Source organism: Myripristis murdjan, chromosome 13 (genome assembly GCF_902150065.1).
Source record: "Myripristis murdjan chromosome 13, fMyrMur1.1, whole genome shotgun sequence".
Taxonomy (NCBI): domain Eukaryota; kingdom Metazoa; phylum Chordata; class Actinopteri; order Holocentriformes; family Holocentridae; genus Myripristis; species Myripristis murdjan.
Genome location: NC_043992.1, coordinates 33,049,736 through 33,062,759, shown reverse-complemented (window position 1 = coordinate 33,062,759; position 13,024 = coordinate 33,049,736). Strand labels below are relative to the sequence as shown.

Here is a 13,024-nt window from a genome sequence, read left to right as displayed (position 1 = left end):
ATCTTCTGCTCATAGCTTTCCTCTGAATTACATTGCTGACGCTTGTTTCTCAGAATGCCATTTGACTCGGTGCCAACTATTGTCTCTGTAATTAGAGAACTTTTGAACTTAGCATTTTGGCTGTTAAAATAAGATTATTTTCTTTAATAGGGCTTTTTTATATTCACAGAGCAGTAGAAAATGCTTTATTATCAAGACCAGTCCTGGATGTGCTTATTTTCCATTACCATTATAAGTACTGAATCACTCAAGTTTCCACCTAGCTACTTAAACATAGGCTTCTCCTACTTCCTGTCTTGTTTTCTGCTGAATGACAGAAGGCTGTTCCCCACTTCCTCCAGTAGCTTCTCACATGGACAGCCAGAGATAATGATCTTTAAAGCTTTGTGTTGGTTTATCCACTGCAGAAGAAGGGTTGGCCCATGCTGGTCCTTCTTGGACAGTGGGTTTCTGCAGGTTCACAGGCATCCACTAATGAATGGTTTAGAAGTCACAGATGGCAGGAAACTGTACTTGACTCATTAGTCTCTCAATCTGAGTGAGAAACGTGAGACAGCATTGCTATGCAGCATGTCTTCCCTCAGTAGCATGTCCAGCCACACACTGTCAAAAGGAGCTACATTACAGAAATGATGGCTGATTGTAAGTAAGTTGTTAGTGCATGTTTTCATGGCAGGATACTGGCTGTTGAATACATAATGTGTTTTTCATTCTAATGGCGACAAGCCTGGGGCTCAGTATGGCAGCAGTCTACAAAGTGTGCCCTTTAATGACTGTTCTTCAAGCCAAAATGTGATTTGTGGTGAACGGAACAAGGAAGCAAATCAATTAAACTCTGAATAGAGCCTTTCACATTGTTGTTTTATCTCACTCAGAAGAACCCAATGCTTTTTCTCCTTTGGTTCAAAAACTAAGCACTTTTATTAATTATTCAAGAATGCTGAAACATCATTGTTCTACGTCTTAATTTGATTGTGTTTTGGTGCAGACCTTTGGGACATCCTCAAATGAATAGGCCATCGTTGGTGGGCTGTTGACTCAAACTCTTGCAGAGTAGCAGTGGTGCCACGCAGCGGATCCCAGGGTGCTTGTATGGAAGGCCGAGTGCTCTCGCTTTAATGTCATAATAATTAATCTTGCGGAGATGGAAAAGGCTTTAATTTCCTCAAACAAGAATGCTGCACTATGCACCAATTATCTTCCTTACACAATACACTATTTTGCACAGAGTGCCAGTAAATCTGTGTTCTTCTTGAAAATTACATGAAAGAACTAGCTCTTGACATATATTCTTCTTTTGTTCTGTGTACAGTAGCAGTTCTCCATTAGGTGGTGACACTTTTTGAGGTGGTGCTACTGCCCTTCTCCAGAAATACACCATAACTCCCATGTGGGCTGCATTTTGTCATATGTCTTCTCTTTTCTTGAAATCTTCCACCAGCCATACACTATTACTCAGTCAAACGCATGCAACCTGACACTCATTCTTCACTAGAATGACTCCAGGCCAACCGTTTTCACCAGCCATGGCCTCAGCATGTAGTCTGGGGGCTGCAATTATCTGAGTCCAGAAGCAAACATCATTAAACGCAGAAGCCTAATGAACATGCTGCCTTATTATTCAAATGAAAATGTCATTTTACTCAGATGTGCCACTGCAGTGTATTGTTTAGATTAAAAGGCTATGTTATGGTAGAATAATTTAAAAGGTATAATTTGTAGGAGAGCGGTTCAACGACTTCTTTTTCTCTAAGTTTGCTCAATCTGTAAGACTTCTGGAATATCTCAAACCACATTTCATATCACAGGCCTCAAACAGGCTGGGAAGATGTTTGTGCAATAGTAGGCTGCCTATTGCCTCTGAGCTATCATTGGCCAAAGTGCCCTTCAGCAGAGACACTTAACCTCTTGCTCCTGCACTAGATTTGGTCCCTGGCCTGCAGCAACATGTCATCATTTCACTGATGAGTTTCCAAGTTTGCGTATGTATGTAGTTGTCCTTTAACTGTAATGCTCACAGGCTCTTAATGTAAATAAAACTGTATCTCAGTTAAACTGGCCGGTTAAATAAGGACTCAGGATTATTTCAGGAATGGGATGAGACTATCACTGTCACAGATTTCAGCATAAAAAGACACCATTGGTGTACAGTATGAGATGAATTGCAATATAACATATCAGTCTAGAAGAGAAATGTTATCCATCTTGACCCATAATATCACCCACGCAGCCTTACAGGTAAATATGAACGCCTGTTTTTACTTCAGATGTTTTTCTCTCTCCTGTTACCTGCTTACTGATATACTTCCTTCAGCACTGATTTGGCTTGGTTATAGCTACAAAAGATCATATATGGGTGGTCATTTAACTGTTGATTTTGAATCACTCTGAGGGCCCTATCTTGTGCCACCCGCTATCCGCTGCCACGACCCGCTACCCGCAAATTGCGGATTTAGGAACTTCCGCTATCCCTAAACGGTATCTTGCGCCACCCGCTACCCGCTATCCGTTATGCCGACTGCATCATTTGCGCCTGGAGGTGCGTCGTGGGCGTGTTTCATGCGCTATCCCTAAAGTTGCTATCTTGCACACACACTTTATGACTTTATGAGGTATGACTATCCGCTATTCCTAAAGTTTGGGCTGTTAGGAGAGGCGGCTTCAATGCGCGCCCCGACGGAGCCTCACCACGCACACGGTTGGACTGATACCGGGACGCCGCCGGAATGGACTGAGTATATTACTCATATAGACTGTTTAGAGGAAAGACTGTTTTAATTGGACACTTGCGCCAGCACGTTTTATTGTTTTATCATAAGCCAGCAGCTGTGCTATATCTTTATTTTTAATATTTTATTTGCCCAATCTACCTACACATAGTTCCACCTCTGCCTCTTGTGTGTGTGTTGTGTGATCGGGGGATTTTACTCAATCAGTACAACCTTGTGACACGTCCACTTGGACACATGTGGCTCCACCTCCCGAATTAACTCGCCTATAATATAATATATAATATGTATATAGCCAACTTGCTTTAGCCTCAGTAGAAGCCCTGAGAAAATCTACCTCCCTCTCTTCATCGCGGGTTTAGGATTTAGGATTTAGGATAGTGCATCCTGCCCTTAAAGGCAATGGCACCTGGCACACTGATTGGTTTAACTGGCATAACGCCCAAAACACGCCTATGCATAATATAGCGGGTAGTGGAGGTGTTTTGCGGATAGCGGGAGGTGCACAAGATAGCAACTTTTACGGGGGAATGCCTCTTCCTAAATCCTAAATCCGCAAATAGCGGGTTTAGGGAGTCTGGCGCAAGATAGGGCCCACAATCTTCTTTTTCCCTTCCTGGAATTAAACTAAACTATTTAAACTAAATGACAGCCTGCATTTTTGTAAATGCAGGAAAGGGCTAACTTTTCTGTGTCATCTGTCTGAATCTCATTCATCAGTTACTCAGCTGAGAGATCGATGGCTTGTCAATTATAAAATCCTTTACCCATGTTACCCAAGCGTAATGCTAAGTCATGCTAATTCAAAATAAATCAAAATAACAGATTAGCGGGCAGGTTCATCTTTCTGTTTCATTCTCTGGAGGTGTATGTAGGACAAACTGTTGAGTATTCAGCTTTTAAGTGTTCACAGAGGCTGTCACAGAGCAAGAGAATAACTTTTCAACATTTAGTTTTACTTGTATCCTCTTTAATCATATGATATTACCCAGGCTTTCTCTTATACCAGTCTTTTTCTTCTTTAAATCTTCTTAATCTGTCCTGAAAAATATTTCCCTGCAGTTCTTCCAACTTGAAAATATAGGGGAAAAAAATACATTTCTTTGTTCATCCATAAACCAGTCGTCAGGTTGGCTTCTTTTAAATTCCACATAACGCGGTGCTTGACCACATGCCAGTCATGACAGATCAAGTGCCTAACACCAAGTTACACACAACACGGAGTAATCGTGTTTGCAGTGTGTTTGCTGCTGCTCTCAGGCCCAGCATCAGAGTCTTAGCTCGGGGCTGAGAACACTGCTTACTGGGGTTTCCTGTCATCTGTTCATACTCCTTTTTTACTCCTTCTGTCATGTCTCCACTCGTGCCCTGTCCTTGTTTGTTGACACTCTGACATGTGCATGCATATATGTTTGGCCTCCTGCTGTCTGTTTTGATGTTCCTACAGTTGGTTAGTCTCACTAAAGCCACGCTGCTCTAAGCTGGGATCTGCCAGCCTTTCTGTCAGTCCACTGCTGCGCATTTTCTGCCAGCTCCAATTTGTTCTCCTTTTGTCTCCTTCATCAAGATCACTGTCTGCCCTGCCATTTCTGTTTCCTGTGTTCCTCATTCCTCGTATGTTGAGAGAGCAGCAGAAGCGTTTAGACTGGATGCTGTCACAGTGATGTCTTGTTGAGCATTTTACAATGTGTCTTTGGTTATCTGTCAGTTCAGATGTCTACAGAACTCATGTTATATACATTAGTAGCACTGTGGCATGGAGCCTACTTGTCTGCACTGCTCAGTGGTGTGATGCATTTTTAATTAGTTGAGTAACTTTATCTTCTCCCTTGTTAGAACATCTGTCTTAAAAATGTTAAGCCAAGTTGGAAAATAGCAAAAGCATTTGGGTTGATTTGATTCACATGGAATTTTTTTTTTTTTTTGTTCAATCTTGACTGCATGCAGGCACAATTAAAACAAAGCAGTGCAGGTACCCTGGTGAGGGAATAGGTGCCACCGGAAAGAATTGTTCACATTTGTCAGTCGGAGTAGGAAATTGGCAGCCTGTGTGTCGCTCAGGCCGCAGACCGAACCGTTAATGGGGATATTTTCAATTAGTCATGCCTCCAGGAGCAAGGCATGCTCTCTCTGTATTTACAACCTGACCTCCCCATTGCACGCCACCATGCCTTGTAGCCAACAGATTAGTAAGCACTATTGATCTCTGGGACCATTTTAAACTGAGTGGGGTTTTTTTTTCCAATTGCATTTTACCTCCACCTTTCTTCTCTCCTACCGTCTTTCCTCTTCTTCCTATTGTCTTCTCTGAATTACCAGAAGCACTGGGAGAAAATGGGTTTCTGATTTCACCGTAACAACCCTGACCCTGGCCAGCTCATCTGTCCCTCTGCTGTTGATTCATTTCACCAGCCTCTCAGCCTGCCTTGCTCTCAGCTGAGCCATCCCTGCTTTGACAAACACAAATGGCTACGGTGGCTGGAACATTTTTTTTAAAGCTAACTGTTAATGTGACAGCCTGCAGTTTGTCGTCAAACAAATGAACAGCAATATATTGTGTTTACTTTGGCTTGACTCTGATGGATTTTAAATGGAGAATTCTGCTGTCCAAAATACATTTGGCTCACTGCGATGGATTATGCCAAGCCTGTAGTAACTTGTATCTGTTTCTTTGTGTACGTATAGGTATGACAATGAGGGACACGCCATAGACGGAGAGTCTCTGACTGAGGTGAGAGGTAGCGGTGGAGCAAACACCAACTGGAAGACTCTGGCTGACGTGAAGACTGAGCACCTGGGACATGGAGACAAGGTACGCATACCATTGACCTGTTCACATAGTTTTACCCTCACATGCACATGAAACATTCAAAATATGACTGCCACCGACATATTGTTATTCCAGGATGATTCTTTCAAGATATTCAAGGACAAACTTGAAGACTAGTATTGAATCCCAAGCAACAACTGTGAATGTGCTCACAGAAAAAATGCATTTTAAAATCAAATGCAGTGTTCATTGCAGATCTACAGTATGGTTTTGCTGTAGTGTGTAACCTTGTCGCTTATATCACCATTTTCCTTTTTTTTTTTTTTTAAGCTGACAATCACAGTGAGTCTTCATAATTATTCTCACTCATAGTAAATTACTCTGTCACCAGGGATCGAGGACCTTGTATTTAAAGTAGGGTCCCTCAATGCTTCTGATCTGCTGCTGCTTATTAATCACCTGCATTGTGGGTGTCCTCTCACAGCGTAGTGGTATATTTTTGGGTGAAAGTCACATTTATCTCTGATATCGATTAGCAAGATAACACAGACTCCATCCTTTACCCTCCATAATGAAATGATTGCCCTCAGATAAGTAAAGTAATATCTGTTCTTGTAATTTCCTCCTTTTCATTATTTTATTTTGTATTATTTTTTGGAAGAAATGGTTTGCAGAAAAATGTAGAGGGATAATGTGTACTTCTCTAGAGATTATGAATTGTGTACTTTACCATAATTTAACATGCTGTGCACATTAGTAATCTTCACATTACTATGAATATGTGGCATTAAGACATTGGATAACTCTGATTTAGGTGTTTGATTTTCAAAGAAATAAAAGGTATTAAGGTAGGGTGCAACCAGGAGAAGACTAATAGTGGGATTTCTGATAAACCTCATGTTACTGGTGGAGCATGTTAGACAGTTCAATACAGACAAAAAGAGGACCTGAAGGCATCTCATTCCTCAGCAAACAGCAGGAAGTCCAAAAGTACATATAAACAAAACAAGAGCAACAGTGGTCTCTAATCCCCATTTTGGGACAGCTTCTTACAGGTGTGTTTGTATATCTCAGTGTGAAGGATGAGGTTGTTGATGCTGTTAGATCAGTGGTTATAAGGTTGTGTGTGTGAGTGTTTTTGTGTTGCCCCAGGCTGTGAGCGACCCTGTCCCACTTCTTCTGCCCTCTTAATTCTCTCTGCTCTGGCCACACAGCTGCATGATACCCATTTACAGATAGCCTAGCTTTCTAGTTGCCCCTTACCCCTCAGCGCCGCCACTGTAGCTGTTGTATCATCTGGAGATCTAAAATGCTGCTTAACTAGCCTATACCATTTTTCTTCTCCGAAGCGCCACCCCCAAAGTCCCGACTGTAACCATCAGCCCCCTGTCAGGAAAAGGGCTGTCTCCTGGCATTAACTCTCTGCTGTTGAGCACAAAAGGTTTAACCCTGGGCTATGGAGCCACGAGCTCCACCACAGCATGGACTGTGATGAGGGCTGGGACTGAAAGGAGCTGAGCGCATGCTGTCCCCAACCCTTAGGAGACACCTGACACCCAGGGGCATGGGGTCAGGCCTCTCAAGCTTCCCTTCCCTACTAAAGTCTGCTGCAATTAAATGTCCCTGTCACAAAGTTTTTGTGCCACAATCTGAAATTCCCACATTGTTCCCTTGCCCTCTGTGACAGCAAATGGTCACCTTCCTCCCATTGGCTTGACACTGCATGTGTTAAAGGCCTGTGACAGAGACCGGGAAATGAGTTCTTCTGTCCTCTTCCGCTGTGGCAGTTTTACTGAATAACACACCGATTGAAGAGGTGTTTACTTAATTGACTTAAGAGCTGTAGAGGTTGATCTCGGTTGTTTTTGTAAATCAAAGCACATTCATTAAAAAAAAGCTCAGCCAGCAGCCCCTTGTGTTGGGACAGGATGATTTTCTCCTATTTGGACACTGTCATTTTCAAGACTCTAAGGCATTTTTATTTGTGCATAGGTACATGGAATATAAATTGTCCTGTTTTGGAAGTTAATTGGGGTCGAACGCTTTTAGCATACTGATGCAGTGGTCAATATTCAGCATATGGAGAAAGAGGGAGACAGGGAGTTCTATTTTTATTATACTATAGAGAAATGTTCCATTTTGAGATTTATTTAATTATATACGTGTTTACTTTCCTAGAAAGTGCGTGTATAAGACTTTATCTCAGGCTGTTTTATTAGACAGTAGAGAAGAACTGCGCCTTGCAGAAGTCTCAGTGCACCAGCCGGCAAGATGTCCCTTTACTCTCCCAAGATATTTAAATGAGGCTGTTCTTGTCGATGAGGGTAGATCAGGATGTTGAGACCACTAAAACATATTTTTTTCTTTGTGTAATCACTTTTTAGGTTCTAATTGGGCAAGGATGCATTATGAATCAGCAAACTATACCTGTTTTTCTTTGTTTGCTTCTGAATAAACTCAAATCGCAGATGCTTTTGGCCCTCAGCGATTCTACAACATAGTGCATGTACATAGTGAGATGGATGATTGGTTGATATATTCTGCTGTTTTGCTCTGCTCCTAGGTGGCAGCCTGTTGCCCTGCTCACTGACCCTGAACAGGTTCCTTTGACCTTGTTCTCAGCGTGCAGAGGCTTAGTGTCCTCTTCTCTGCTGCCACCACCAAAGATGAGGCTGGTTGGGGGAGGCAGAGAGCATCCAAAATAATCAGCTGTTGGGCTGTAACACCTTTCTGTTGTCTACATTAGGGTCTTCAAAGTGTGATGGTGGGGAGCAAACCCTGCCTGAGTAGTAGAGCTGATGTGACTCATTTCTAACTTTGGTTACATCTCTTCATCACAGTGCATTCAGGGCTCCTTTTGTATTCATATATTTCACAGCCACTGTGAAATTCATGTCAGTTGCCTGTTTTTTTCCCCATACCAGCTCAGAATGATTTTCAAAAGGCTGTTGATGTGCATTGGGATTCTAAACTTTGCATATTCCCCATTAAAAATGATGAGACCACCTCACTTGTTTGCATTTGTGACAGAAACACAAGTACTCTGGTTGCTATTGTAACTTTTGCATGCTTTCTGCTTTCTTATTATTCACATACTCCACTATATGCGCTCTCAGATGTTGCATGTTAATTAAATTATATTTTTGTTTGTCATAACCCTGCCATCATATTTAACAGGCTAAGTACAAAGCTTATTATATAGTGTGAGGTATAGCCACCAATACGCTTAATAATATGAGAAGTACACTGTAGTAATATTATGGTGTCTGTTACTGAGTTTCTGTTTGTGTGATTTATTTCCTATTTAGGCCGACTACTTCAGCTGCACTGCTACTGTAGTGTACCTGCGCAAGGAGAACTGCCTTTACCAGGCCTGCCCCAGCCAAGACTGCAATAAAAAGGTGGTAGACCAGCAGAATGGCATGTTCCGCTGTGAGAAGTGCGACAAAGAGTTTCCTAACTTCAAGTACCGGCTCATCCTCTCTGTGAGTGGCTCAGCATTGGGAGCCTTAAACTTCTGTCTGGCTTTTTTCAGCTGTGCAGCACACACACATACACACACACAGACACACATGCATGCACACAAGCATATATGCAGACACACCGCCCCTGTTCTGCCGTCTAAGTTCTCAGCAGACACCTCTGCTGAGGCTATGGGTGTCATCCTGCGGGTGACTTATGTAGTGTTTCTCATTACCCTGTCTTTCTACTCTCCTCCTGGCTCAGTGTCCTTATTCATTCCTCCTTCCCTCATCTTTCTGTCTCTCCAAGGACTGCAGTCACACTCTCCCCTTATGGCCCATTCCCTGTAGTTCAATGCTGTCCCCATCTGCTCCTCATGGTCACATTTAAAGACATTCATTTTGAAGTCAATTCTGCTCTTGCTGCTAGCGCCGAGTAACCCAAGCTAATTTTAGATTGTTTTTACATTTGTCTTGCGTTTAAGTCAGAATTATGTCAAGTTAATTGCTCTATTTTTCCTTACTGTGCTGTTAGTCATCTTACAGAATGTGTTGGGATGAACACGAATACACACCCTTTTCTCTCAGCTTGTCTACAGCCAAAAATTATTTCAAAAATAACAGCATTAAATACTAAAACTCATTTAGTCAGCAAGAGAGCGATTGGAGCCAGACATCTGAAATAAGCGGCTTTTCTTTTGTTTTGTACCTCTCATCAGTCAGCATATTGCTGTTTTTCACAAGCTGTAACATAAGCTGTGAATTTGCTTCCACTGTATGCATCACAAGTACACCATAGCTCTCTGTTTGATGCCCATGCTTGCCAAAAGGATATAAACTAATTGGAGAATGTAATGTAATTTCTTGTATTGTTATTTTTTATGAGCAAAAGTATCCATTCAGTCAACAACTAATTTGAACATTCAGCATTCGACACCGTTATCCTAAGAGGACAGTGATCAATTCTTCTGGATGCATTTGACTTTTCCTCATATTGACTCTTGCCTTGTGTTTTCTCTATTATCTCTGTCAGGCAAATATTGCAGATTATGGGGACAACCAGTGGGTGACATGTTTCCAGGAGAGCGCGGAGGCCATTCTGGGCCAAAATGCTGCTTACCTGGGTCAGCTCAAGGAATCGGTGAGATTCTCCTGCCTGAATTAAACTCTAGCCTCAGGAAGTGGCCTGGTCAAGAGCTGCAGCTCAGGCTTTGTTACGCCCAAATATTTGTACGCGCACACACACACACAAACACAAATGTATGCATGCAAAATTTGTTGAAATGTGTTTCCTGTAAGCATAATTATATGAACGTGTACAATAAGGATCCATTAAATCAGTGAAAAGCACCTGCTTTTTACACGGTTAGAAGATTGTTGTGGTGAAATTGAGTCATTCCATTTTTTTCTTCCCGTTTCAGAATGAATCTGCCTTTGACGAGATCTTCCAGCAAGCCAACTTCAATACTTTTGTCTTCCGCAACAGAGTGAAGCTAGAAACGTACAACGTAAGTAGAGCAATACTGGTAATTATTCTGATTAAGTGCATGGGGTTTGTGTTGGTTATAGCATGTAGTCTAAATAGATAGTGTTTCTATTGAATAGGAAAAAATATGCCTTTGAGGAAAAAACATGGGATCGCCCCTGAATTACCATCATTCTTTGAACCAGATGTATGAATTGAAGATGCGTAGCATGTACACATTCTTTGTGTGGTTTGATACTTTTTCCATTACTTTTTATTTTATTTATTTATTTTTTTTAACAAAACAACCTTACATTCATTTTGATTGACAGGGCAATTTCAAAATATAGATATATATATATAAATAAATAAAAAGCTGAGTGGTTGTCTTAGAATGCTGCTCATTTTCAGTGGCTTTGTGAACAGTGCACACACAGATTAGTCGCGCTCACTATTTCCTGTAGGCCACACAGATAGAGGTTTGTTTTGAGGGAAGAGCATAAAAGAATTGATTGGGCTGGGACTCTGAGCAGGAAGTCTGGAGCTGAGCCAGGGGCTGCATCCGTCATCAACACACAGAAGAGGCCACTGTGTCTGTCACATTCAGCTCAGCATCCTAAGTGCCAATGGCGCTGCTACAAGGATGTATTGGCTGCTGCCTGCAAACCCCATATTACTTCACCAGAGGCACCTGCAACCCTCTTGTCCAAAATTTTTTCCCCCTTTCTCGATACTACAAGCCAGCCTTTGTGGGGTGTTCTGATATTCTGTAATGTGAATAATGTTTTAAAAGCTTGATGTGGGACAAAGCAAGTCCTATTGAGAAGGAACACCTCAGCCGTTAATGATGCCCATCAATCCTGTTGTATCAAAGTGAGAGTGAAGTTTTGACAGGATCTCTCTAACAAGGTTTATCGGGACACTTAAGGGAAATTAAACTCTGCATTTTTAAAATTCAGTCAAGCATTTGCAATATTCACAACATGAGATGTATAATGCAGTTATCCCCTATAATGTAATTACAGCACTAAATCACTGTCAGCAGATTTTAAAGGTCACCATGCCTTTACCTGATGTTCTTAAAGCATTAGATTAGCAAATGTTCCAGCCATATACTGTGCAAATACAATTTTTTCATACATACAAGCCTATTATAAAGTTGGTACTTGGGTTGTGGGTGCTCCTCCAGAATGCCTGGATCACAGTTTGATTGTTAAAATAGAAAATACACAGCCTGTGGCCATAACAGTGAATTTAGTTATCATGTATGGTTGCGTTAGTTGTTATGGTGTGGCACTGCATGTGTTACTTTACATGTTTCACTGCCTGACAATATGAAATATAAAATTAAAATTAACTGATGTAATTACAAGAACAAAGCTGATCAAAGCTGCATATTTGTTCAAAAGATCAGGAAGCCTGAATGTATAAAGTGAATTATTATTGTTGACAACAACACTGAATGAAAACCAAAATGAATTAGTCCTATTGATGCTAGTTTCTTTAATGCAATTTAAACATTCCAGCATTCAGCTATGGCTAATTGTGTTTGTCAGAACAACTCTGATGTGGGATTGGTGCACGCAGGCTTGACCTGTATGCCTCAGTGCAGTGACATACAACTCAAGGTGTGTTGACACAGTGACACTCAGTCTGCATGCCTGAACCTCTGATGGGAGCCGTCACACTAAATATGCAAAATCTGTCAAAGGGGAGGCAGATGCATCCCAGCATTCAGCAGTTCAGTGGTATTAATGCCAAAATTGGATGCATGTAGGTCATTTTTCTTCAGCTCTCTAAAGTGTCATTGGATGGATCTCTATCACTGTAGAACTTGCTTTGAGTGTCAAAACATGATGTGTTAAATATTCCCACACAGTACTCGACTCTCTGACAGGCTTAATTCTTAAATTGTCTTGAATCAGGAGTAACTTCTTGTGGTTGTAATATTGGAATTGTTGTATTGTTATTACGTTCTCACTGTCCCGTGCAGGCCTTGTCTAGACATAGTAACTGTTTTAAGCGTCTCAAAAGAGTGACATTGGAGAAAAAGAGGACACTGAATATAAAGCCATTTGAGGTTTTTCATTGCCACCCCGCCCCAATCCCAGCCATTGCTCTCCCAGTTTCAAAAAGGAATGTGGTGGATTTGCATAGTAAATGACTGGCTAATTTTTTCTCATTTTGCCCACATAAATCCTGCCTTTCTTGCAGGATGTGACCAACACTAATCACTTGACGAACTCTGTCGCACTCTGGAGCTATAGTGCAAGGCAAGGGTGGGAGTATTGAGAATAGAGTAGAGATTCCCACATCTGGTCCTTGGGATTTGGAGTACTGCTGGCTCTCTGTGCTATTAAATAGCTAATTGCATTTATGTGACACCCCATGTCTAAATCAGCAATGCTTGGTATCCCAAGGACCATAATTGGTAACTACTGATGTCGAGGGATGTGTGCAAGGAACCAATGGAGGTTAGGAGGCTAAGGTGGAGCTGCAAGAGAGTCTCTTTGAGTTCCTTTTTTCACTGGAGAATGACAGTTTTCTGTCTGCACTGCTCTCTTTGCATGATTCTGCATATAATGCTACAGTCATTTCA

The 13,024-nt window shown here is 41.6% G+C and overlaps 1 protein-coding gene across 2 annotated transcripts in view; it reads left to right on the top strand.

The window, feature by feature from the left end:
• Positions 1-13,024, top strand: part of rpa1 (replication protein A1) — a 33,505-nt gene that overhangs the window by 16,305 nt on the left and 4,176 nt on the right. For both annotated transcript variants that reach the window (XM_030067902.1, XM_030067901.1), the window contains exons 13-16: positions 5,415-5,541; positions 8,808-8,984; positions 9,994-10,101; positions 10,382-10,468. In XM_030067902.1, coding sequence (XP_029923762.1) covers positions 5,415-5,541; positions 8,808-8,984; positions 9,994-10,101; positions 10,382-10,468 — 499 coding nt within the window. The remainder of the gene's footprint in view (positions 1-5,414; positions 5,542-8,807; positions 8,985-9,993; positions 10,102-10,381; positions 10,469-13,024) is intronic.